At 44.8% G+C, this 26965-nt stretch overlaps 1 protein-coding gene across 1 annotated transcript in view; it reads left to right on the top strand.

Moving 5' to 3' along the window:
* Window positions 1–26965, top strand: part of REV3L (REV3 like, DNA directed polymerase zeta catalytic subunit) — a 209996-nt gene that overhangs the window by 73377 nt on the left and 109654 nt on the right. Inside the window, exons 2-3 of the mRNA XM_040428881.1 lie at window positions 19549–19741; window positions 21890–21964. Of these exons, the coding sequence (XP_040284815.1) occupies window positions 19549–19741; window positions 21890–21964 (268 nt within the window). The remainder of the gene's footprint in view (window positions 1–19548; window positions 19742–21889; window positions 21965–26965) is intronic.

Raw genomic sequence — 26965 nt, 5'->3', positions numbered from 1 at the left:
AACACAGCATGCTGTAGCTCTTGACATCTCTTTGAGGTGTTTTTGCTGCACCTTCTCAATAAGGGGTAAAGAAAACACTATTGGGCAAGCACAGTTTGCAAAAAAATAAAAAAGTTTGTGCTTATTCTGCCATTTTTGTTTATTAGTAAGAAATGGCAGGACATTGTGTGTGTGTGTGTGTGTGTGTGTGTGTGTAAGAATCACACTATGCATATTAAATCCTGATTTTTTTCCACGCAGATTTTTGTGGGGTATATCCGCAGCATAATACAGTACCAGCCACTGGTAAGTAGATGAGATTTTCAAAATCTCATCTACACAGAGAAGTAATTGACCATAAACTACACTGCCATATGCATGTACCCTTAGGCCCCTTTCACACAGGCGAGAATTCTGCGCTGGTGCAATGCGTGAGGTGAACACGTTGCACCTGCACTGAATCCGGACCCATTCACTTCAGTGGAGCTGTGCAGATGAGCGGTGATTTTCTCGCATCACTTGTGTGTTGCTTGAAAATCGCAGCATGTTCTATATTCTGCATTTTCCACGCAACGCAGGCCCCCTAGAAATGAATGGATCTGCGTGCAAATCGCAAGCATCCGCAAGAAAGTTTTTACGCATGGTTGCTAGGAGATGATAGGCATGAGCAACCCCATTAAAGTCTAATCACTGTATTATTTTTCCTTATAACATGGTTATAAGGGAAAATAATAGCATTCTTAATACAGAATGCTTACTAAGGGTACTTTCACACTAGCGTTTTTCTTTTCCGGCACGGAGTTCCGTCATAGGGGCTCAATACCGGAAAATAACTGATCAGTTTTATCCTAATGCATTCTGAATGGAGAGAAATCCGTTCAGGATGCATCAGAATGTCTTAAGTTCAGTCACTGAACGGCGTTTTGGACGGAGGAAATGCCGCAGCATGCTGTGGTATCTCCGTCCAAAATTCCGGGTCAGTTGCCGGAATGCCGGATCCGGCATTACGGTAATTTACATTGAAATGTATGAATACCACAATGCTGGATCTGTCCTTCCGGTCTGCGCATGCGCAGACCTTTAAAAATGTGGAAAAAAAAAACTAGAAACGGATCAGTTTGTCCGTATGACAAATGGAGAGACAGATCCATTCTTACAATGCATTTGTGAGACAGATCCGCATCTGAATCAGTCTACAAATGATGTCCGTTTGTATGCAGACATAACTGCTTGCCGGATCACTGTTGCAAGTGTGAAAGTAGCCTAATATGTGCCTTGAGGGATTTTAAAAAATAAAATAAAATTAACTCACCTCATCCACTTGTTCACTCAGCCGGCATAGTCTTCTTTCGTCGTCTTTCAGGACCTGCAAAAGGACCTTTGATGATGTAATCGTGCTCACCATGACGCCAGCGCAGATCCTATCTTCATTCAGCAGGACCTGCGCTGATGTCACCGCGCTCATTACGTGGTGAGCGCGATTACATCATCAAAGGTCCTTTTGCAGGTCCTGAAAGAAGAAGAAAGAAAACTATGCCGGCTGCGCGAACAAGTGGATGAGGTGAGTTAATTATTATTTTATTTTTTTAATCCCTCAAGGCACATTTTACTATGCATTCTGTATTAAGAATGCTATTATTTTCCCTTATAACCATGTTATAATGGAAAATAATAAAATATACAGAACACCTAACCCAAACCTGAACTTCTGTGAGGAAGTCCGGGTTCGGGTCTGGGTACCACATAGTTTTTTTTCTCACGCGCATGCAAAACGCATTGCACTCGCGCAGAAAAAACTGAACATAGGAACACAATCGCAGTCAAAACTGTCTGCAATTGCATGCCTACTCACGCTGGTTTCCCGCAATGCACACGCGACGCATCTGGAGCAAATCCGGGACACCCGTGTGAAAGAGGCCTTAGAATGCTTAACTTTTCTGTATTCAAGTCTTTTTGGAAAATCATTAGTAGTATATTACTGTATATATATTTATGTCTGTGTCCAGCAAACTGCCTTTATTGTATTTTGACTTTGTAGTTTTTGCACTGGCCATTGAACTTCTAAAGCTGAAGGCTTTTTATTTTTTTTATTTAATTTAATTTTTTTAGGAGGGAGGGGGTAAAAGCTCGGCAGATGGACCTTCTTCTTCTTATTCTTCTTCTTCTTCTTCTGCCAAGAACTAATAGGTGGTATTTGCTCATAGTACTGAGGTGGAGCAGCATTCTTGTAACACAGCCAATGAGAAAAAATGAAGAAATGTTAGTCACATATCTCAGCATGGTGTGGAAGGAGCCTTCAGTTGCTCGGTTTTTTACCTTTTTTTTGCTATGTGCACAGTGTAAAGAAAACATTGGCTGTGCACGTGGAAACCCCCCCTTGTGCTGTGCCTCGTAAGGAATAATCACATTTATTTAATAAAGAATTCACATTCCTATTAAGAAGTGCGTGAAGACAGCCGTAGGCCTTGTGCCTCAAAACTACCTCTGACAAAGCAGCCAATCAACAGCAGCTTTTATGTTTCTTTAAACCACATTGGACATGAAAGCAGATCTGTGATTGGCTGCTGTAGGGACATGTTTCTCAGAGACAGCATTTTCTGGTTTTGTGGAGAGGACAGGGTGCCATTATGTAGAGGTTTAGGAAAAGCCTTTAGGCCCCCATTTGGCAGCTGAGAATGTGTTGCCTCCACCACAACTTTCTTTTACAGCATTTTTATTTATTTTTTCTCTCTCCCCTTCGACGTTAATGTGGAAAAAAGGCACATGGCGCAGGTATTTTTGATGAAATGCTCCGATACTCATGTCAGAGGGCCTGCCTGGGTGAAAATGGGGATATGTCCGGGTTCAGAGACCCCTTTAAAGCTTTTTGTAAACAGCCCCTGTCCATTTTCCCTATTAGATGATAAGGTCCTCTTTCAGAACCCCCCCTTCCTTCTGTGAGTCAAACCTTTATTTGAATGGCAACCATACAATACTACAGCTTCCAAAGGGCACATTTTCATGGGCCGATATCACTGGGCAGTGATCGGGAGCAAGCATTCGTATGAACGCTCATTCTTGATATTCAGCCTGCCCATGATGATAATGGCCATTCTATTGAGTGGTCAGATAAGCTGGGCACACTGCAGTCAAGGCCATGGAAATCCCATAGAAATGAATGGAGTGGCTGCACGCATGCTCAACTGGATGTCTCGTTCATTTCGAGAGGCTTCATGGGGTACAGGGTTCTCATGATTGTGGGGGTCCGAGTCGTAGGACCATAGTTATCCCTTGTCCCGTGGATAGGGGATAACTTCATATAAGACCTCATGCACACAACCATATCCGTTTTGTGGTCCGCAAAACACGGATGATGACAGTGTTGTGACTCTTAGAAATGAATGGGTCTGTTTTTGCAATCCAATAAAAAATTGCGGATTGGACACAGATTTTCAGCTTTTCCTATTTTGGTGACGGATCCTCAGCCCCCCACCTTTGCCCATCAGCTGTATGAAGAGAACACAGCGCTTGTACGTGCATTGTGTTCTCTTCACACTTTTACCCCCTGACATCTCAGTGGCAAGCAGGTGTAATTACTGCTCCTCCATCCCATTCACTTCAGTGCGACTTCACCTTCCTATTCACTTAAAATGAACGGGACAGAGCTGCCCGCTGCTGCAACGTCGACCTCAAGTGAGGAGAATGCAGTGCTCACTCTTCATACAGCTGATGACCAGGTGTGTCAGGAGTTGGACCCCCGCCAATCTGATATCCTAAGGATAGATCATCAATATAGGAAAAGTGGAGAGCCCCTTTAAGGCAGCAGCCTGTTCTAGCTCCTGATAATTGGGAGGCTTAAATAATACGTGAAGAGGTGAATTCTGTCACAATAAGGCCTCATGCACACGGACGTATTTTGTTTCCGTGTCCGCTCCGTTTTTTGTTTTTTTTTCCGGATAGGATGCAAAACCATTCATTTCAATGGGTCCGCAAAAAACACCGACAGCACACCATGTGCTATCCGCATCCATATGTCCGTTCCGTAGCCTCGCAAAAAAAATATAACATGTCCTATTCTTGTTTGTTTTAGGCATTGTTACAATGGATCTGCAAAAAGATATGGATGTCATCAGTTTTTTTTTGTTTTGTTTTGTTTTTTGCGAATCCGCAATTTGCGGACTGCAAATCACATACGGTCGTGTGCATGTAGCCTTATAAAATCTATAAACTGTTATTCTTCATTTTTATTCATCTGATTTTCTGTAATTCGTGATTGTTTTGTCCGGACCTTGCTGCTCATCAGGATACTACTTAAAACTGGGTCAGGAACAGCAAAATCCCCCCCCTCTTTCTGCAGTAATGGCTCCAGTCAGTGTTGGCTGTAATCAGAGCAGGCGCTCTCAGCCTGCAGTCCTGTTTCATCACACTAAGTCTATGAGAGACAGCGGTTTATTCTTCTCTCGTCTCGAGTCGTCTGCTGTGGTATGAGCGTGTGCCCGTGTGTAGATGAGCCTCCCAGACTGTATCAGCTCTATAGGCACCGCGTCTCCAGTACTAGTGCAGGTTTCTAATTGTGCATGTCGCGGTTTTCTTCCATATTATCTTTTTCTCTCCTTTGTTTGCACCGTAGAGGAGAAATATTCCATTTCACAGCAGACGTCTCCTCGTGTGCATTACCACTCCCCTGCCCAGGAATGTTAGCAGGCTGTACGCCTGTCCGTTGCTCCACATGTAAATCATTTTCAGCCCCTTTCTTTTTAAGGTCATGACTCTCCTCTGCATTTCCTGGAGGAAAATTCTTTCTACAGCCATTTTGTCTAAAAACATAAAATTGGGATAAATTGTAAATGTAAATTTAGTGTTGCCGTCGTAAAATAGGTACCAGCGTCCTTACGTGTTTCTCTGTGAAGATTGTTTTCCCTTTCTTTCCACTAATCTGCTGCTTCCTGGCACTGGAGATTATATAGCGGCTGCACACCCAATCTCCACCCAACCTCCTCCTCTTACAGAATGTTACTTTCTGTGCAGGAACTACCCGTCTAATCTGTAATGCGTGATCTACAGTTTTATGGTGATTTCTTAAGCAGCCATGGGAGTAGATTTGTCCCCAAATACTATAAATATATAAATGGGACATACAAAAAATATGGGAAAAAGCTGTTCCCCTCAAAAGACAAGGGGGAAGGGGGGGGGGCATTGCCTCTGTCTCCAGCGGCCAAAAGGCTTCTTTACCAGAGGAACTGTGAATCTGTGAAATAGTCTACCTCAGGACGTGGTCACAAGGGGAATAATGGGTAGTTTTAAGAAAGAGGAAAAAAAAGTCACGAACGTGCCCGTGCTGCGGCCCGAAAATTGCGGGCCGCAATGTACGATCGCCGGCAGTAGGTCAGCCGCATCGGATCGCGGACCCATTCACTTTAATGTTTAATGGGTCCGCGATCCGCCCGTTCCGCAAAAAGATAGGACATGTTCTATCTTTTTGCGGAACGGAAGTACGGGACGCAACCCCACGGAAGCACCCCGTAGTGCTTCCGAGGGGTCCTGTTCCGTGCGGCCGTTCCGCAATTCCGGATTTGCGGACCCATTTAAGTGAATTGGTCCGCATCCGTGATGCGTAATGCACACAGAACTGTGGCCGTGTATTGCGGGCCGCAATACGGCCACGGATCACACACGTTCGTGTGAACTAGGCCGAAGTGATTTCTTAGAATTAAATAACATTAAGACCCCATTCAGACGACCGTATGGCTGCCGTGCCCATGTTCCAGACTGCAAACAGCTGATCTGCAATACAAGGGCACCGGACGTGTGAACTCTATGCTCCCATTGACTTGAATGAGTCCACGATCCGCAACATACAGCAAAAGATAGGACATGTCCGGAACCGAAAGCCCACCAAAGGGCTTCTGATCTGTGCCTTCTGCACTGCAAAAGATAGGACATGTACTACCTTTGAGCTGTATTTTGTGGATGGTTGGCTCATTAGAGTCAATGGGTGTTTGTGGTCTGCAACACGGGCACGGCGGCCATACAATCGTCTGAATGGGGACTAACGTTTATATAAACGTGTAGAAGTCTGGTTTCCAACTCCTCTTTCCATAAGGCCCCATGCACATGACCATATTTTCTGTCCACATGGATCTGCATTTTTTGCAGATTGGACGCGTACCCGTTGATTACAATGGGGCCACAAAAGATGCGGGCAGTATGTGATGCACAAGTATATCTGTTCCGCAGCCCTTGTCCATTTTGTAGACATCAATAGTACATTTCTACAAGAGTTTAAAAAAGAAATGGTGGCATGCACACGGCCGGGATCTTTTTGTGGATTCACAGTTTCCTGACAGTAAAACGCATATGGTCATGTGCATGGGGCTTAATTCACATCCCCACCCGTCTCAGATGTACTATGTAATTAAAGTGGTTGTCCGGGCATTTACTATTGATAACCTTCCTGTCCGCTGCTGCTGTCTATGGCAAAGACCATAGACAGCAGCAGCGGACAGGAAGGGCGATGGCACGTGCGAACTGCACGCACAGTCTCCTCATACAGCTGATCTGCAGGGATGCTGGGTGTCGGACCTCCGCCGATCTGATATTGATGACCTTTCCTGAGGATAGGTCATCAATAGTAAAAGCCCGAACAACCCCTTTAATGCATTTAGTGCTTGTGCAGAATAGGATCAAGGGACAGCCAAGAAACAGATGATGTGGATGTTTCCCTTGACCGGCGCCGTGTTTAAAGGGGTTCTGCAGTTTGTTTTAACTGATGATCTATCCTCTGGATAGATCATCAACATCTGATCGGCGGGGGTCCGACACCCGGGACCCCCGCCGATCAGCTGTTTGAGAAGGCAGCGGTGGTCCAGCAGCGCCGCGGCCTTCTCACTGTTTACCGCTGGCCCAGTGATGTCACGACTAGTATCAACTGGCCTGGGCGGGGCTAAGCTCCATTCAAGTGAACAGAGCTTAGCCCTGCCCAGGCCATTGATACTAGTCGTGACGTCACTGGGCCTGCGATAAACAGTGAGAAGGCCGCGGCGTTGCTGGACCACCGCTGCCTTCTCAATCAGCTGATCGGCGGGGGTCCCGGGTGTCAGACCCCTGCCGATCAGATGCTGATGATCTTTCCAGAGGATAGATCATCAGTTAAAACAAACTGCAGAACCCCTTTAACCGTATAGACACTGCTGCTGAAGCTTGCTAGGTTTATGTCACCCATGGAAGGAGACCCAGGGTCTTCTGCTCAGCAGCGGATGTTACTTACAGATGATCTAACCATGCTGATATACCGATAATGCGTATAAAGCGAATACTAGTGAGCGCTTCCATTATGGAAGCGTGCACTAGTATGCATCGGGTGCCGGGAGCGGGGAAGAAGTGCAGCAAGCGCTTTCAATACTCACCCTCCCTGGTCTTCTTTTATGGGGCCCGCGCTGCACTGTCCTGACCCCGTACAGCGTCAGGACATAGTGCGCACACTATGACCTGACGCTGCATGCTGTCAGGTGACAGTGCAGCACGGGCCGGAGAAGACAGGGGAGCGAGACACCGGACCCAGAGATGAAGAGGAGCCGCGGTGCAGGAGAAGTGAGGAGTTTTTTTTATTTTATTCATCTGAGGTCTGATAGGGGTTAATAAAGGGCTGATCTGAGGTTTGATAGGGGTTAATAAAGGGCTGATCTGAGGTCTGATAGGGGTTAATAAAGTCAGTGAGGAGGGGGGATGGTGTGGAAATTGGCATTTGGCACTAGTATATTATAAATGTAAATTATTAATGGACTACCAACTAAGGGCTTTATTCATTTATATTTAGAATATACTACTGCCAAATGCAAATTTCCACCACCTCAGTGACTACCAACTATTATAATATATATTATGAGATATAAAATATTGGTATAAATGATCGGCTATCGGCCTGAAAGTTCACAGATTATCGGTATCGGCTCAAAAAAATCTATATCGGTGGATCCCTAGTCCCGGGTGTTGTACACCCACCGATCAGATATGATGACCTATCCAGGTGGTTTAGAACATCTTCAGGGTTAATGAGAGCTGGAATAAAAAATTATAGCATTGGCAGAATATGCATGAGAATGCTATATTTTAACAGTTGAATGACATTGTTTTTTTCAATATCTCTGCTTGCTTCTGAAACTCTTGACTTGCCCGCCACCTGTGTGAGTTGGACACAATGTCTAGGTTCACATATTGCAGAGCAGATTCTACACCAAAAGGCATCACCAAATCGACAGTAAATGTTAGGGTGCTTCTAGATACTTTTGATTAGCTTGACTGAAGGGGATAACTCAAGAACTTCTATTTAAAGGCGATTTTATTTATTAATTATGTTTTTTTTGGGGGGGGGGAGAAATGGTTGTAATGTTCTGTGCACATCTTGCAGGATAGTCTGTCAAGTACAGAATGTAGTGGGGAGTATATACTGTGTTAACAGCTTGAGCGCTGGCACATTAGTGTGATAAAATGTTCCCTGGGTTCAGTGAATCCCTGAGCTCCTACAAGTGGCGCTCTGCAGCCGTGTTTCTTCTCAAGCACATTCTTCAGAAACCGACTTGTACGTGCTTTCCCCTTACCTCCTGCTCTGGCACTGTTGTAATCATTCTGCGTTGCGGAGGCAGACAGGCAGATAAGGCCATAGTGGGAAATGTCCAGGCTTGGTGCCAAACAGGCTGGAAGAGTGCTGTAAATAAAACAGTAGATGGCCTTGGGAGTTTCACTAATGAAAGCAAGCACATGCCCAATGGGAACAAGAACAAACACACGGGGCCCCTCAAGTGTTTTGTTTGAGGTCGTTTTTTTATTGAACATATCTTAAACCTCAAAAAAAAGTATAGGGTCATAGCATAAGATTCAAAGTACAGTAGGGTAGAGGGTCAGGAGAAAGAATATGTTTGGATGACATGTCCATGTAATGCAAAAAAGTAACCACATTACTAAATACACCTATCAATGAAGTGGTGGAAATATAAAACGCCACTTTTAATAACTCCTCAATAAAAAAAAGCATTATAAGGAAGGATTTCCTCCTGCCAATAATAAGTTGAATATAATAATAAACTAAAGAACCCTTAATACTATAGATTTTATTGATACATTTAAAATTACCTACACCGGTCAGCCAATAAACATATACCCTAAATAGGATGGAAAAGGTTCCAGGATTAGGTACACCAGAGGATATCAATAGTTACAGGGACAGTACTGTCCCTATTATATTCCTGATTAATCCTCAGCCCAGAGGTATCACCTGATGGTGGTGACCCCCGACCCCCCCCCCCCCCCCCCCCCCGTCCTCGTCCTCGTTCCTATCCTGGATTACCCTGGTTAGCCCTGAAGAAAGTACCCTGTCATCCGGACGCGTTTCCCCCACTCGTTAGGGTTATCAGGGGGTACAAAAGATGGGTGCTCACGTAAAACAAAAAAGTTAGGTTGGTAGATAAGGTGGGGCTGGTGAAAATAATAATAAAATATATATATATATATATATATATATATATATATATATATATATATATATATTGTACATATGTACCTGTAGTAGGAAGGTTCACTGATAAGATGATACCTAGAAAGAAAAAGCCTTACTCAGCTTTACACTGAAAGGATAAGAGACCCAGTGGAAAACAGTATGCAGGCAATAACCGACAGAAGCAATAATGACTTACATTTAAATGTCCCACTGACCGGCGTCCAGCCCCACCAAGGTCCAGGATATCTGCCGACCTGCGGTGTGTCATGAGACGCCGGTTTAAATAGTGCCGCGCTGTTCCATAATGCGGCGGAACTAAACAGGTAAAAAAAAAAAAGCATTATAAGGAAGGATTTCCTCCTGCCAATAATACGTTTGGACACGATCGCACAGCAGAGGCCTCATCGTCCTGTAGATGCTATCTGGGCATCTGAAGGAGAGAGAGTAGACTTCTGCTAAATGTATGTATTTTTCGCCTTATAAGACGCACCTGCCCATAAGACGCACCTAGGTTTTAGAGGAGGACAATAAGAAAAAAATATTTTTCATTAGACCTCAGATCAGGCCAGCAATCAGACACCCAATGTTAATCGGACCTCATCTGACAGCCCCAATCAGACCCCCAATGTAAATAAGACCCTCAATCAGACCTCAGATCAGACCCCCAATGTTAATAAGACCCCAGTAAGACCTCAGATCAGCACTCCCATGCCTCAGATCAGCGCCCAATGCCTTTTTTCAGCCCCCCATGACATTTATCAGCCCCCGTGCCATTTATGAGCCGCCATGCCATTTATTAGACCCCATTATGAGCCCCCATGCAATCTATAAGCCCCAGTGCCATTTATGAACCTCCATCATGAGCCCCCATGCCATTTATGAGCCCCCATTATCAGCACCGATGCAATCTATAAGCCCCAGTGCCATTTATGAGCCTCCATTGTAAGCCCCCATGCCACAGATCAAATAAAAAAAAAACACTTACCTCTCCTGCTCCTGGACTCCGCCGCTCCTCACCTCCAGCGCGCTCTGTCTTCTTCCTGCTGCGGCTGTGCTGTGACCCGACGCGCACAGCCTGAGGTCACAGAGCTCCCTCACGCTCCCAGGAAGCTGTCAGTACAGAGCCTTCACCGCTTCCCGATCCTCTAGTACTAATGAGGACTTCCAGAATGAAAGCACTCATTAGTATTCACCCCATAAGACGCAGGGACATTTTCCCCACACTTTGGAACGGGGGGGGGGGGGGGGGGGGGAGTACTGCGTCTTATGGGGTGAAAAATACGGTAATTAAGTCTACTCACATCAAACAACTTGTTGGGGTCCATTCACGTCCGCAAAATGGATCCGGATCCGTTCTGCAATGTTGCGGAACGGATCCAGACCCATTAATTTTCAATGGGGCCTGAAAAGATGCTGACTGCACACAGTGTGCTGTCCACATCTGCACTTCCGTTCCGCAAAAAATAGAACATGTCTTATTCTTGTCCGCAGACACGGACAAGAAAAGGCATTTCTATTAAAGTGCTGGCCATGTGCGGTCTGCAAAATGCGGAACGCACATGACCAGTGTCCGTGTTTTGCGAATCGCAAAACACTTGCGGACGTGTGAATGGACCCTTAAAGAAACACTTTTGTCTTTTAGCAGAATTTTTTTAAACTCTGTAATCATAAAAAACTATTTTTTAAAGACTGTTTTTCTTTTTCATTTCAGCAGTACTGTACCATTTGAATATTAAAGGGGTTTGTGCAGCGATTTATATTGATGATCTATCCTCAGGATAGGTCATCAATATCAGATAGATCTGCGGAGTCTGACACCCCCCACCATTCAGCTGTTTGAAGAGGAGGCATTGCTCCATGCGAGCACCGCTTCCTTTGTATTACGCATCGGCTCCTGTGGATCAGAAGGGTTGTGTAATTACAAGTATTTGCTCCATTCACTTGAATGGCGCATGTACTTGTATTATACTGCAATTCCAAGACAAAGTGAGTGTAATGACCAGGAAGCAGCTGGTCATTACATCAAACAGCTGATCGGCGGGGGTGCCGGATCTCGGACCAACGCCGATGAGCTATTGGTAACCTGTCCTGAGGATAGGTCATCAATTTAATTTGCTGCACAACCCCTTTAAATACAAAATAGAAAAGATTTATCAAGACGGTCAACTAAGCGTCTAAGTATCAGCGTCGATGAGGTCTGCCCTCAGTTCTTACCATATTTAGCTATGAATCTTGAAGGAAATGCTGCTCTGTGTCTTCTCTTTCTGGCACTAGACATATTGAACTTGTTCTTGAAGAGCTTAAAAGAAATATCCTAGATTAAGCTGACCATATTAACCATGACAGCAGTGCTAGATGAAAAGTCCCGTTAGATCATCTGATGTCATTTTTTTCAGCCTTAAATGGGTTGTCCACCTTTAGGGGTCTTTCGGCCAGCCCCCTCCCCACGTTGCCATACCTGTGGAGGGCAACATTCTTAACTGCTCCCCGCCACTGGGTTCCAGCTGCCTTGCTGCTTTGCTCCAGGCTCCACTGGTACATTTCCTTTTTCACGGGGGTCTTGTAGCCACTGCAGCCAATCATGAGCTGCAGGGGTGACATGTTCCCCCATGTGTCACATCACTGGGTCATGTGATGCATGGAGGACCAGTCAGTGCTGTGGCCAGGTCTTCTTTTATATTTATGGCCTCTCCTCAGGATAGGCCATTAATATCATGTATCAGTTTGGTGGAAACTGCAGGGTCTGCTGTGCAGCGGACAGGTGAATATTAACCAAACTATCTTTCTTCTATCAGTTACTGACAGCTATATACTTACACAGACTTAGGGCCCTTACTGTATGCCCTCCGAGACATACGGTCCGTGAGCGGGCCATATGTCCCGGAGCGGCATTGATCGTGTGCAGGGGAGCGCACAGCATCATAGGTTACTGTGATACTGTGCACTTCGGGCCGCCTACGGGACTATTGTTTCGCACTCATATGATCTTATAAGTGCAGGATAATAGCACCGCTGGCGCCCCGACGTGCACAGTATCATTGTAATCTATGATGCTGTGTGTTCCCGTGCGAACGATCATTACCGCTCCGGGACATATGGCCCGCTCACGTGTGCAAGGGCCCTTACACACGGAATGCTGTCAATCGCTGATAACCCTTCCCTGTGCACAGCTATCAGTCACTGACAGCTATTTATATATACATAATTAGGGCTCATGCACACAACCATTTTGCGGTCCGTTTTTCACGGATCCGTTGTTCCGTATCTGAGGTTTTTTTTTTCTCTCTGATTTAAGTCCTCTTCCGTTCCGTTATTCCACAAAACATATCCATATGGTTTCCATATTCGATCCATTTTTTGCAGAACAGAAACAGTAACTTATTAATCACCAAACACATGAGCAATATGGGCTGGGCATAGTATTTCTACAGTATGGATCTGGATGACATACGGATGTGTTCCTTGTGCGTTCTGTATTTTTTGCAGACCCATTGACTTGAATGGGGCCTCGGACCGTGATTTGCGGAAAATAATAGGACATGCACTACTTTTTTGTGGAACGGAAATATGGAAACAGAATGCACACTGAGTACCTTGTTTTTGCGGACCCATTGAAGTTAATGGTTCCGCATACGGTCCACAAAAAAAATTGAACGGAAGCCGAAAGAAAATACGTTCGTGTGCATGAGCCCTTACACAGAGAATGCTATCAATCACTGATAACACCTCCCCTGTGTACAGCTATCAGTGACTGACAGCTATCTATGTATATCGATCACTGATTACAAATCCCCTGTGTATAACTGAGTCACTGACAGCTTTCCTGTGTATACACACTTGCATAGTGAAATGCTATCAATCACCTATAACATCTCCCCTGTTTATAGCTATCAGTCACTGACAGCTGTCTGTATATACACACTTACACAGAGAATGCTATCATCCACTGCTAAACCCCCCCTGTGTATAGCTATCAGTGACTGACAGCTATATATGTATACACACTTACCCAGAGAATGCTATAACTCAGGCATGCTCAACCTGCGGCCCTCCAGCTGTTGTTAAACTACAACTCCCACAGTGCCCTGCTGTAAGCTGATAGCTGTAGGCTGTTCAGGCATGCTGGGAGTTCTAGTTTTGCAACAGCTGGAGGGCCGCAGGTTGAGCATGCCTGCTATAACTGATAACACCTCCCCTGTGTACAGCTATCAGTGACCAACAGCTATGTATACACACTTACACAGAGAATGCTGTCAGTCACTGATAACACCTGCCCTGTGTATAACTAACAGTGACTGACAGCTATGTATGTATACACACTTACAGAGAAAATGCTATCAACCACTGATATCTCCTCCCCGTGTACAACTATCGGTGACTGACAGCTTTGTATACACACTTACACACAGAATACTATAATTCATTGATAACACCTCCCCATATACAGTGACAGCAATCTCTGTATATCAATCTGCTCAGCTCCTCCTGCTCTATATCATCCTATCTGCAGATCTCACTGCTTTTCGTGGTGACACGTCCTCTTTAACACATTGTAGCAGTGTATATTTTATTATTAAGTATACCAGTGCTTTTATTCTTTTCTTTTCTTTGGTCTTTAGAGAAAATGTCTAGACGCAGCAATTAACATGACATCTCTTGTGGTAACATAGCTGTACCAGACAATTGTAGATATATTTTTACGCTATTGACGCAGCAATAACAATCCCTTAGGCTCTTGGTTATTTTTTATGCTTTCTTGGTTTTGTCCATTCTTACAGGAGAAATGCATATGTTGTAACTAGAAGAATTTGTCTTTTACAATGATGTTTAGTCAATGGTATGTGTATGTATGCATATATACTGTGTGTGTGTGTGTGTGTATATATATATTATATATATAGATATAGATCCAGAAAATGGACGGCACTCCGGCTAGATGAAAATAAGTGATTCCTTTATTCAACCATACGGTGCAAAATGGTTGAATAAAGGAATCACTTATTTTCATCTAGCTGGAGTGCCGTCCATTTTCTGGATCCATTGGTTGGGGTAAGAAGTCGATTCCCCTGGAACGTGCACCCAATTTTTTCTGAACATAGCCAGTGTCGCCATTTTTCTTGAAAATATATATATATATATATATATCTCTATATATATATATATATATATATATATATATATATATCTCTATCTATATATGCACTAGGGTTATCACTATACCAAAATTTTGATTCGATTTCGATACCATAAAAAAGTATTGCGATACTTGATAACATTCGATACCACGCGAATAAAATTAAAACACCAAAAAAGCTGTGTGCATTCCATATTTGGTGGAATGTCCGGCCCATGAAAGAACAGTCCTATCCTATTTTTTGGGGGTGCTAGGTGACTAAAAATGGTGAATTGCGCGGTTTTGATTTATTTAAATTTTTTCTGTTACTGCGTTCACCGCATAGGAAATATTTTTTAAATATTTTAATAGTTCACACTTTTTCTGGCGTGGTGATATGTAATATGTTTATTTTTTATTGTTTGTAAATTTTATATGTAAAATTGGGAAAGGGGGCAATTTAAACTTTTAGTATTTCAGTGTTTTTTTTTTATTACTATTAGCCCCCTTAGGGGCTATAACCCTTGTCGTATTCACCGTAATAGAGCTCTATTAGGGTGAATAGGACTTCACATTGTCCACAGCAGCAGGGAGATTACCATGGCAGTCTTCAGTAGTGCCCTGGCTGCCATGGTAACCAATCGGAGCCCCGTGATTACACTGCTGGGGCTCCGATTGGAACTGCCACTGCCACCAATGAAGAGGAGGGGAGGGGACCCTGTGGCCACTGCCACCAAGGACTATAACAATGGGGGGGGGGGGGGGGTGGTGCGCCTGTGGCCACTGCGCCACCAATGAATGTAATTAATACATTAATTCAAGTATAGAAGGCAGCGGGTGCTGGCAGCGGTATCACATACTCGGCACCCGACCTCAATAACAGGGTATGCAAACCGTGGCAATTAACCCCTCAGGTGCCACACCTGAGGGGTTAATTGCCACGAATCGCAGGCCCTGTTATTGAGGCCGGGTATGTGATACCGCTGCCGGCACCCGCTGCCTATACTTGAATTCATGTGTTTTACATTTATTGGTGGCGCAGTGGCCACAGCCCCTCCCCTGCTCCTCCCTGCTATTTCCCCGCGTCACAGTTGGCAGGGAGGGACTGAGAGCGGTTCGTGCCATGTTCTTTAACTGATATTAGGCTGCGCAGCCTAGTATTGGTAAGTATTAAGACCCGGTATCGTATCGATCCGGGTCTGAAAGTATCGATTGGGTATCGATGCTTCGAAACCTGGTACAACCCTAATACGCACCCACCAGCCACAAGATTGAGAGGCAATTTCCTGATTCAAACCGATTCCAATCCACTGCAGATGCCCAGAACATAAATTGACATGCTACTGATTTCACATCTGCACCACATGTCAAGTTTTGTGTGGTTTCCAGGACGGACACTCTTTGCACCACATGTAGGACATTTTTAAAAAAAAATCTCATCCACTTTGCTGCTACTATACAATGTTGTCGATTTAAGTCATGTGGGAGCAAGTGTTTAAAGAGGTTGTCTCATGAACACAGGTCCATATGCCCCGTTAGGGCATCATAGAGGGAGTGACTACTTTGTGAGTCCCTTTGTGAGCCAGAGTGAACAACTATTCTGTACCCTCACCTTCCTTTTTGACGGACTGAATGGCCGCCATATAATACTACATTTTTGCTGCAGACTTTTTACCGCCACCGATTTCCACAGATGTGCAGATTTTACCACGGATTTGCCCTTTGCATTTCAGGGGAGCAGAATTCACAGTGTAAAAATTCTGCTTCTATGTATGCATTTTTGTAGGTGCTTCTTGGTTTAATGCGGTGTTGAAATGTGGAATGTTTCTGCCATCCCAGGAGTAGACATTTGATCAGAGATCCAGATGTGGCTCACAGTTTATGCTCCACATAGCTTTCAAGAGCATGTAGGGATTGGATAGAATTTTGACCTATACACCCAGAGTCACTTGTGGAATTGGCAAGTGTCTACAGAATGTTCAAACTTTAGAAATAAACTTGCGTTTCATACTCCAAAAAAACTTGGAGCGGTGCGGATCAAAATTCCACCAAACTGCTAGGCTGTGAGTCTAGGCAACGTCTTCTTTTACTTCTAGAGAGGTCAGAGTGCTGAATTTCTTTAGAGTGACCAATCCTGTATGGAGACTTGCTGGCAGGAAACAAATTTGCAGAGAGGTATCTCCCAAGGAAGAGAACCATCTCACTAGTGCCACCTATTGGATGTTGCTCCTTATGAGTAAAAATCCAAGTTTCCAAAAAAAGCCTTGGATTTGACAAGGGAATATAGCCAAGCCAGATATCCATCCATAGTTAGCTGTTTCAGGGTGTTTCCCTTCGTCAGTATGGAGTAGCATTCTGGCTGCTTGGGGGTGATGCCTTGAATGTACTTAGGCAGGTGGCTGAATCTCCTTTAAGAGATCATTCCTGTATGGAGACTTATTGGAGGTTCTCCATGGTCTGGAGACTTATTTGCAATGCTCCATGAGAAACTAATACGCAAAGAGGGATTTCCCAAGAAAGAAAACCATCTCTCTGTAGTGGTTCCCAATAAGTAAAAATTTGACTTTCCAACAAGGGATTTGACAAGGGAATATAGAGGTGGTGCTAGCGAGATGCTTCTCTTCCTTGGAAGATACCTCTTTACATCGAGAGGAAATTCCACGTTTCAATGGCAAGACTTAAGCTGGCCATATACATGTTGGGCAAACCCACTGATTTCGGAGGATTCAGCTGACTATCTGTTTTTATGGCCAACCAACCCTGCCCCGATGACCGATTTTGGGTGAGATAAGGACTGTGGAAGTTGGATTTCAGCTGCCTGATCCTTTTGTTCTCGAGGAGATAAAAGGTGTCTGGCAGCGGCTTTCCCCTCCCTCTTTCACTACATACATATGCTTGACTGAGCGCTCCCACCGATCATCTGTGTGAAGGGGCTGCGTTGCTTGTGGGTAAGAACATCCTATTTTTCAGAACCGTCATCCTGAGTATTACAGCCTTGTTCCCGTTCACTTGAATCATGGCGGCGTATGGTGATGACAAGCAGTGATCAGACCAATTTACCATTTGGGGACGACCTATATGACACAATGATATTCTTCCAGTTTGCTTCTTACCACAGTCGATTTAATTACGGTAGTTACTGCACATATAGAGAATAATTTAGGATTGTGGCCATTTACCTCATGTCTTTACCTATGCATATTGGTAACTGTAAATATCTCAGTGTGGTGGGCAGGGGGGTGAAGGGTCTGAACATTAGCAATGAAATAGCAGTATTAAGCAAATAGGTGGGGGATGTGTAGAAGCCTGCTGCTAATGGCAGAACTGCTGCTGATTTTTCTTTGTTTCTTTTCTGGCAAGATGGCAAATTTCTATTCAGTAATAGGAAATAAAAAACTGATTGTGGCTGCCGTCACGCCTTCACACTGTACATCTCGTCTTACATGTTAATTCTTCATATTTTGCTGGGGATATGTACTTAGAAAAAATAGCATTTTTTCCCTTCTATTGAGTGGCTTTTTACAAATGGCTTGACCCCCACAGCGGACGTCAAAATAATTACAGAGCTTGCAGACCACAGTGCTTGCCCAAAGATTCAAGAAAAATGGCACTCAAAATAATTTGACGGACTATATTTATGTATGTGCTAAAGAACTGCAAAGGATTTAGGCTTTCATACAAATCAGGCTGTGTTCACTTCTGCATTCATATTTGCCATAGAGTAAAACAAGAAAATTGGCAGCAGTGACAGATCCGTTAAATGATGGCACCTAACATTTTTTGATAAATCCGCTACGGAGGCTTCCACTGGGTCCTACAATGCAGATGTCACCAGAGCCTTCCACGGCAAATTATTGAGGATATACAGATTTAATTAAAGGGGTTGTACCAAGATTTGAAGTTAACTACTTATAACTAACTGATTGGTAGAGGTCCGATCACTGGGACCCCCACCGATACCAAGAGCAGCGGTCTCATCCCCCTTCCCCCCCCCCCGATCTGATGGAGCAGCAGGTCGAGCATGCTACTCCATTCATTCTCTTAGGCCTCATACACGTGACCGCATGTATTTTGCTGTCCGCAAAATATGGATGACGTCAGTATTGCATCCGCTTTGCACAAACAATAGAACATCTCCTGTTCTTGGCTTAGAAATGTGGACCATGGACACATTGAAGTCATTGGGTCTGCTAAAAAAGACTAATTCAACAGGGACGTCATATGGACTTCATCCATATACTCGGCTATTTCCGGCAGTCCTATAGAGAATGAATGGAGCAGCAGGTCGCAGATTGGGTGGGGGGGGGTAAATGAGACCCCTGTTCTCAGGATCAGTGAGGGTCCCAGTGATCAGACCCCCACCAATCAGTTATCCCCGATCCTGTGAGTAGGGGATTCGCACAACCCCTTTAATTGTCATACTGGTACAATGTTAGTGTGTGTGAATGAAAATACAGACTGTCCAAACACAGTAGTCTAGATAAAAAAAAAAGATTAATTATTTTCAATATATATTATAATATATTATTTTTTAAGGATTAATTATTTAAGTTCGGGGTTCTGCTAGAGCAATGCCCTCTTGTCCTATGGTCATGAACCAGGTACTTTAGGCTCCATCTTTACCAGCTATAGGCAATCCATTGTCACTGCCAGTGGATTCCAGAAGAGTTTTGAGATTTTTTTCCCTTGTTCTCTTCTCTGTCTAATAAAGTCCCAACAGTCATTTGGTCAGAAGCTATTAACCCAGACTTTGGGAGGCATGTGTGAATGCTGTTCTAAAAAGTGAAATAGGAAACAAAGGATCGGATTTTGGATCATTTTTCGATTCCTGTCAGAATTGGTGGGATGTAATGCCCAGGGCAAACCTCGATGTTGTATAGTTAGCTGATGATATTTTTACGTGGTTTACAGTTTTACAATGCATTATGCATGCCAGAGTAATAACTGACCAGATTAAGTAGATTTCATATTGTATTTTTTTTAGGTCAGAAGACATGCCTGCATCTTCATGGTATCTTTCCCTACCTGTATGTGCCATATGATGGGTATGGCCAGAAGGATCCAGAACGCTATCTCAGGCAGGTGGCCTTCAGCATTGACCGGGCTCTTAATGTGGCCTTAGCCAATCCGTCCGCCAACGTTCAGCATGTGTTCAAGATCACCCTGGTTTCTGGAGTGTGAGTATACAGTCATATGTGTAGACATGATGTACTACAAATTCATTATTTCTTATCACTTTGGAGTGTACAGCTTCATCAGTATATATGCTACGGTGCGTTTGTGTATGCTATGTCATGGTTACATGATGATTGATCTTTGAGGAAACGGCCTTATGCCGGAGCAGCCTACATCTGCTAAGCATATGGGAGCGAGTACTGCCCTCGTTCTATCAGGATAGAGTGTTCTCTATGAAATTACAGGGAAACTTTGGCTTGTAGACATTTAAATGTTTGGTTTACAGAGTTGCCTAACAGGGAAAAATTAAGGGAATAGGAGTAGATTGCAAACAAATATGATGTGCTGAACTCTTATCTCTAGTCATTGTCACCAGTTGTGGATGAAAACACGCTTGTTTACTTCCAAAGACTGAAAGAACATGCATTCCAAGTCCTGCTCACAGCAGACAGTTGGCTATTAGAGTACCTACCATCCGAATGGCAATTTCCAGTATTCAACAGTGCCCCCATAACAAAAGCTAGTGTTTATCACTGCCCCCATAACCAGAGCTAGCTTCCAATGATGCCCCCATTGCAAAAGCTAGCTTTCAACTGTGCCCCCGTTTAAAAAATAAAAGATCCAGCTCTCCACAGTGCCCCCATAACAGAATCGGCATACAACAATGACAACATAATAGAAGAAGCTGGCAGCAGTGCCTCCATAGTTGAAACCATCGTTGACCTTGATAAAAGGCATCGTTATCCTGCAAAACTACATGGAAGATGCTTTGGTCTTAACAGAGTCATTACTTGTATACATTGGTGACCCCCGTTGACTTTAATGAGCATCTGTTGGGGATCCAGCATTTTTGACAGCAAGAATTTTGATGCAGATTGTGATGTTCTTGCTGTCAAAATTGCCTGAACCCCAGATGAAGGCTCTCAAAGCAAGCATGCACAGAGCCTACTGGAGTCAGCCTGCAAGAGTAGAACAGAGGAGGGAGGAAGTTCGGAAGCTCACCACACAGATTTTTAGATATGTCATGTACCCCTTAGTGTACAACAGGTTGAGAAACTGTGGTTTATAGTGTCAGACTAGCACATTGTGGGAAGAACTATTTGGCAGCATACGTATACTGATTTATGTGTTAATACAGTTTGCTGCAGTAATTATGATGTTCTCAAAGCATGGTCCACAAGCTGCATAGCTGCCTAGAATAGCTTTCTGTGTGGCAGATTGGTTGAATGACAGTCACACTACATGGACCCAGCACCCCAATCACTTTGTCCGCACAGAACATTGTACGTGGTCTACATTCCTTAGGCTAGTTTCACACACGTGCGTTCAGACTGTCCAGCAGGGAACAGCTGCCGGATCTCCCGAACGCTAGAGTGAAACTAGTGGTTTTGAAAAATGGTTTCAGTGGGATACGCCACTGGGTCTCGCTTTATACATAGTAATGACTAATCACAATGAACAGCGCTGACGTACTATTATTTTTATCTTAAGTGCATATGTTTGAACAGAAAGTGAATGTGTTAAATTACAGTAATGTTGCGGCTGGGTTTGCAGCACCCAAAATGTGTCATGTTGACTGCCAATTGGATATCCTGCTTTTCATCGTCAGTAATAGGACATCATTTCCTGTGGCTGCAGTGGTCAGGCAGTTTCACTTTTAGGCTCCATTCACACGTCCGCAAATGGGTCCGCATTCGTTCCGCAATTTTGCGGAACGGGTGCGGACCCATTCATTTTCTATGGGGATGGAATGGATGCGGACAGCACACAGTGTGCTGTCAGCATCCGCATTTGCGGAGCGCGGCCCCGATCTTCAGGTCCGCAGCTCCGCAAAAGATAGAACATGTCCTATTCTTGTCCGCAGCTGCGGACAAGAATAGGCATTTCTATAGGGGTGCCGGGCGGGTGTGTTGCGGATCCGCAATGCACTACGGACGTGTGAATGGAGCCTTAGAAGCAAGCAGATTGCAGGCTGCCCCTGTTGATGCAGCTAGCTGTCATGGTGCCAGCGCCTAGTGGAATATGGCACTGCAGGTGTTAGGTTGAGTGACTGTTTATTTATAGCTAAAGCAAACAAGGCCTTAATGTGGTTCTTCAGGATTTAACAATCTGACCTATCCTAACAGTGCCTTTTTTTTTATTTTATGTAGCCCCTTCTACGGATACCATGAAAAAGAAAGGCAATTCATGAAGATCTATCTGTACAATCCATCTATGGTGAAAAGGTAAGTGTTTGATATCCGATACTTCCCTTCAGCTGAGTGGACACACATGGACCAATCAAACCAGCCGTATTACTATTGATGACTTATCCTCAATATCAGTATCAGATTGGGGTTCCGACTCCTGGCACTCCCGCTGATCAGCTGCTATGCGAGCGATGCCTTCTCTGCTCTGTTTACCTGCTTGCTGCAGCTATTGCAGTGGTGAGCAGTGTAATTACAAGTATGGCGCCCCCTTGTGGGACAGCTCTGTCTGTTGAAGTGAATAGAACGGATCTGTCCCACAGAAGTGAATGGGGACGCCATACTTGTAATTACACCTGCCCACCACTGCAATTGCTGCGGCGAGCAGGTAAACAGGGCAGGGATTTCTCTTCAAACAGCTAATCAGTGGGGGTGCCGGGAGTTGGACCTCCACTGATCAGATATTGATAACTAGAGTTGAGCCAAGCGAGCTTTGAATGCTGAATCCGTAGTCGCTTCTTCAGAATTTCAGAATAATACTGTACGGAGATTAGTCTCCGTACAGTATTAGAATGTATGGGCTCCGATGAGCCGACTAGTACCTCGGAACCGAAGCCAAGTTCGGTTTCAAGTTTAAAGTTATTCAAGTCCCGAAGTTATTCAACGAAGTCACACGCGACTTCGTGAATAACTAACTAAGGCTCATCGGAGCCTATACATTGTAATACTGTACGGAGACTAATCTCCGTACAGTAGTATTCCAAAGTTTTGAACGAAGCGACTTCAGATTAAGCATCCGAAGCTCGCTTTGCTCAGCTCTATTGATGAATTATCCTGAGGATCGGTCATCAATACTAAAATGCGGATAGCCCCTTTAAGGCCCTATTACACTGAACACATTCTGGCCAGATATATGGAATACGAGTACTTGTCCATCGGCTGATGGATATCTTTCATCAAGATAAAAGATGCAGATTCTTGTTAGCACATCTTCTCTGTAATCGGGGATGTGCTATCTATCATCTATAGAAGAGAATGAGGAAGAAACATCTGTGGTAGCAATCGTACCCCACTCATTCAGCGTTTGCATTGGCCTGTGTAATCAGGCTGGTGCAAACGAGCGCCAATGGATGATTATCATACATCAGCACTCGCACTGCTTGAAAATTGGGCAGCGTAATACCATCCTTAAGGCGGTTTTACACTGCCCAATGTTGCAGCCGATTGTTGAGAAGAAAGTGGTCCTTCCTGACAGTCGGCTGCTCGTTCAGTGAAGGAAGCTGCGCATTTTTACATGCAGCCATCTCACTGTATGAGGACGAAGAATTGCAATTACGATTGCTCGTCCTCATACAGAATCATTGTTTTTGGGCAGGAGATCGCTGTTTGGACCGCACAATCTGCTGCCCAGAAACAACAATTGATGTGCCTGCACAAAAGTCAGGATCACCCAATGAATGAGCGTTTCACTCGTTCATCGGGTGATCAGCGTCAAATTTAGATGGGCAGATTGGTGGGAACGAGCTTTACAGGAACGAGCATTCCCAAAAGTGCCCCGTAAATCCTCCTTCAGAGAAGATGAACTTGGTCATAGTAGCTCATTTTTGCACACCTCTTCCTCATCTGTTAAGATCCAAGTCCCTTTTTCATGGGCCGAGGGGTGGGATAGCCCAGGAGTGAGTGTTCATACGAATTACGAATCTAAAAATCTGTAAGTTACATTCATATCTCCGTTTTAATTTATTTGAATAGGTATCTGTAGGTACTGAAGCATACTGATGTGGATGGTGTCTTGGATTCACAGAATTGAGCAGATTTTGAAAATATGCAAATGATAAGGTGCTAGTATATGTATGCCATCAGTTACTGTTCAGTCGGGGTACGAATTCTAGGTCTCCCATGGTTGATGGGACTGCAGCATTATTTATGTGACCCACTGACTGTTGTTCCGGGGACAGCAGCACTAGAGTCCACCCGCTTTGTATGAATGCAGGTGTCTTGCTGTTCCTATGTAAAAGCCGTAAGCACCTCTGTCCCCTTGTTCTTCATAACTGCAGTGCACCCAGAGGTTGGTTTGGCGCTGCTCGTAATGTCATAGCATATCCCGGCGAGTGCTTTTTTTGGGGGGGGGGGGTTCTATTAGTGGGACACAACAGATGGCTAGAATCACATTAGCAAAAACTGTTAAGCTGGCAATAGCCATGAGGTATTATGCCCACAGCTATCTCTCCCGAACTGAGCATGCCTATGTAGTCAATTATGAGAAGGAAGATGGCCTGACAGAGGTATGGCACTTAAAACCAACATACCCAACCTTTCTTTCCCCTGACTTCTGTCATCGAGGAAGAGCCAAGAGGATACCAAACACATTATGTGGTCAACTGCTTCTGCCGAAATTGGTGGGTTCAGCAGACGTAGATTTAATGTTTATGGCCCGCTTTTGATGCCCACCTTATAGCAGTTTATCCTGGCGACAGATTGTCTCTTAAAAGAAGGCTTGCAGTGTCACTGTTGTTGCTGTACATGAGGTTCTATGCCTAGCCCTGTGTCGGCATGTATTTCCCACTATACAGTGTTGACATCTTCTCCTCTACTATTCAGTCAGTTAGTTCTTACCTCCTGGGATTGGTTTCCCTGTGGAAATTCAGCTGACTGTATCTCGACTACATAATTAGAGTATTTGTACTGAGGCTCAGGGGGCTAAATCATAATTACTTCATTATGATTACACTTTTTGATCAGGAGTTGCCATCTTTGTGTTAACAATGGGTGTGTGTGTGTGTGTGTGTGTGTGTGTATATACAAGGCAGGTATTTTCCTCCCAGTATGTGTGGCTGGTGGGCTGGTTTTCAGCCAGGTGAGGTCAAATACTGGACCGGCGTTTAAGTGCCGGTCTGGGTTTTGGCAGCACCTGGCTGTCCTTAAATAGGCAGCTGGGCTCAGCAGAGATGTCTCTGTTTTTGGGATCTGAGGCTTTGTGCCGTGCTGGAGGGCTGAGAGCCGCATGCCTAAAGCCTGCTGTGGACTACTGGAGGCAGAACAGCCAGCAAGGTGACATAGAAACATAGAATGTGTCGGCAGATAAGAACCATTTGGCCCATCTAGTCTGCCCAATAGGCCCATGAACTTTCCATTGTGTGTGAATTAACACCAAGACTGCAAAGTGTGAATAAACACTGACGTTTTGAGTTAAGAACTTGTATTTTGCCTCTGTACTGCGCCCGCTTACCCTATCTACCAGAGAAAAACCCCACAATTGGTGGAGGATGCGTGCAAGAGCAGTGAGGCTGGCGTGAACGCCGATATTCTCGGTTTCTGCATTTTCCAGGCACGGTTGTATGTCATACATTAAACCAGCTGTATTACAACCAGTGCCCCACGGCAAAATGGATGCTGTTGTGAAGGCCCTCATGGAGGCTAATCTGCAGCAGCGAGAGACCAACCAGTTGCTGCTACAACACGTGATGGCTTTGCAGACAGCAGGAGAAACCCCAAGCGTCCACGATGCCCGGAAAGCAGTCCGTGCCGCAATTCCTAAGATGAAGCCCGCAGACGACATCGAAACCTACCTGGCAATGTACGAGAAAGTGGCATAAGGGAAAAGCTACCCCATGACCTCAAGGTCTCCGGGGATAATTTTGGTACTGCCCAACGTTGGGATCCAACTTTATCCCGGGCCTGGGAAAATGTGTTAATAGTAGATGGTAAACCACAACAACCTGGGGCAGAGTCAGTGTTTCCCCGTTTTGTGGTTCATCAGGATATGTTGTATCGGGTAAACCAACTACGGGGTAAGCCTATTGAACAGTTGGTGGTCCCCAAGGCTTTTTGCAAGCTTGTGTTAGATTTAGCCCACCAACACGTTCTCGGGGGTCAACCTGGGGCTGCAGAAAACTCAGGATCGTATTCTACAGTAAATATGCTGGGCCAGCAGAACCGAAGAAGTGGAAGAGTTTTGTAAGTCTTGCCCGACCTGCCAGATAACTAGCCCCCAGCCACATTTCCGTAGTCCCCTAATATCTCTCCCGATTGTCGAAGTACCGTTTGACCCAATAGCTATGGACCTCATAGGCCCAGTACCGAAGTCCGCTAGAGGGCATCAACACATGTTAGTCATTGTAGACTACACCACTCGGTACCCGGAGGCGGTGCCACTGCGACATACCTCAGCCAAACTCATAGCTAAGGAATTAATGGAGATGTTTTCCCGAGTAGGAGTACCTAAAGAGGCTCTGACCGAGCAAGAGACCCCTTTTTATGTCCAAGGTGATGAGGGAACTCTGTAAGTTGCTGCACATAACACAACTACGGACGTCCGTTTACCATCCGCAAATGGACGGTCTGGTAAAACGGTTTAACCAAACATTAAAAAATATGTTGAAAAAGGTAGTGTCTAAAGATGGGAAGGAATGGGACCTCCTTCTGCCCTATCTCATGTTCGCAGTGCGAGAGGTACTCAGGCCTCTACTGGGTTCTCGCCCTTCGAACTGCTATATAGCAGACACCTTTGCAGTCTCTAGGACGTGGCCAAAGAGGCGTGGGAACAACAACCCACTCCACATAATAGTGTCATTGAGTACGTCACCCAGATGCAAGATCGGATCGAGAAAGTGTTGCCTCTTGTTAGGGAGCATATGGAGGCAGCTCAGCGAGCCCAGAGTCGGGTCTATAATCAGCAGGCTCAAGTCCAGATCTTTAACCCGGCTGATTGGGTTTTGGTTCTGGTGCCGACCGTGGACAGTAAGTTCCTGGCTAGGTGGCAGGGGCCCGCCCTACGAGGTACTCTAGAAAATTGGAGATGTAAACTACAAGGTACACCAGCCAGGGCGGCGAAAGCCGGAGCAGGTTTACCATGTGAATTTACTCAAACCGTGAAAAGATAGGGAAACCTGTACAGAAGACAGCCCGCGGCCAGGTTTTCTAGGAGAAGAGGTACCGGCCCCTCTGTCTGATGCAAGAGAGGCGGCTGCCACAGTAAAAATTGCTGACAGCCTCTCCTCTAAACAGACTCAGGAGGCCAGGGAGTTTGTTAGTCGGAAC

Source organism: Bufo bufo, chromosome 4, assembly GCF_905171765.1.
Source record: "Bufo bufo chromosome 4, aBufBuf1.1, whole genome shotgun sequence".
Classification (NCBI taxonomy): domain Eukaryota; kingdom Metazoa; phylum Chordata; class Amphibia; order Anura; family Bufonidae; genus Bufo; species Bufo bufo.
Note: the sequence above shows the minus strand (reverse complement) of the source record. Positions and strands in the feature narration are given on the sequence as shown.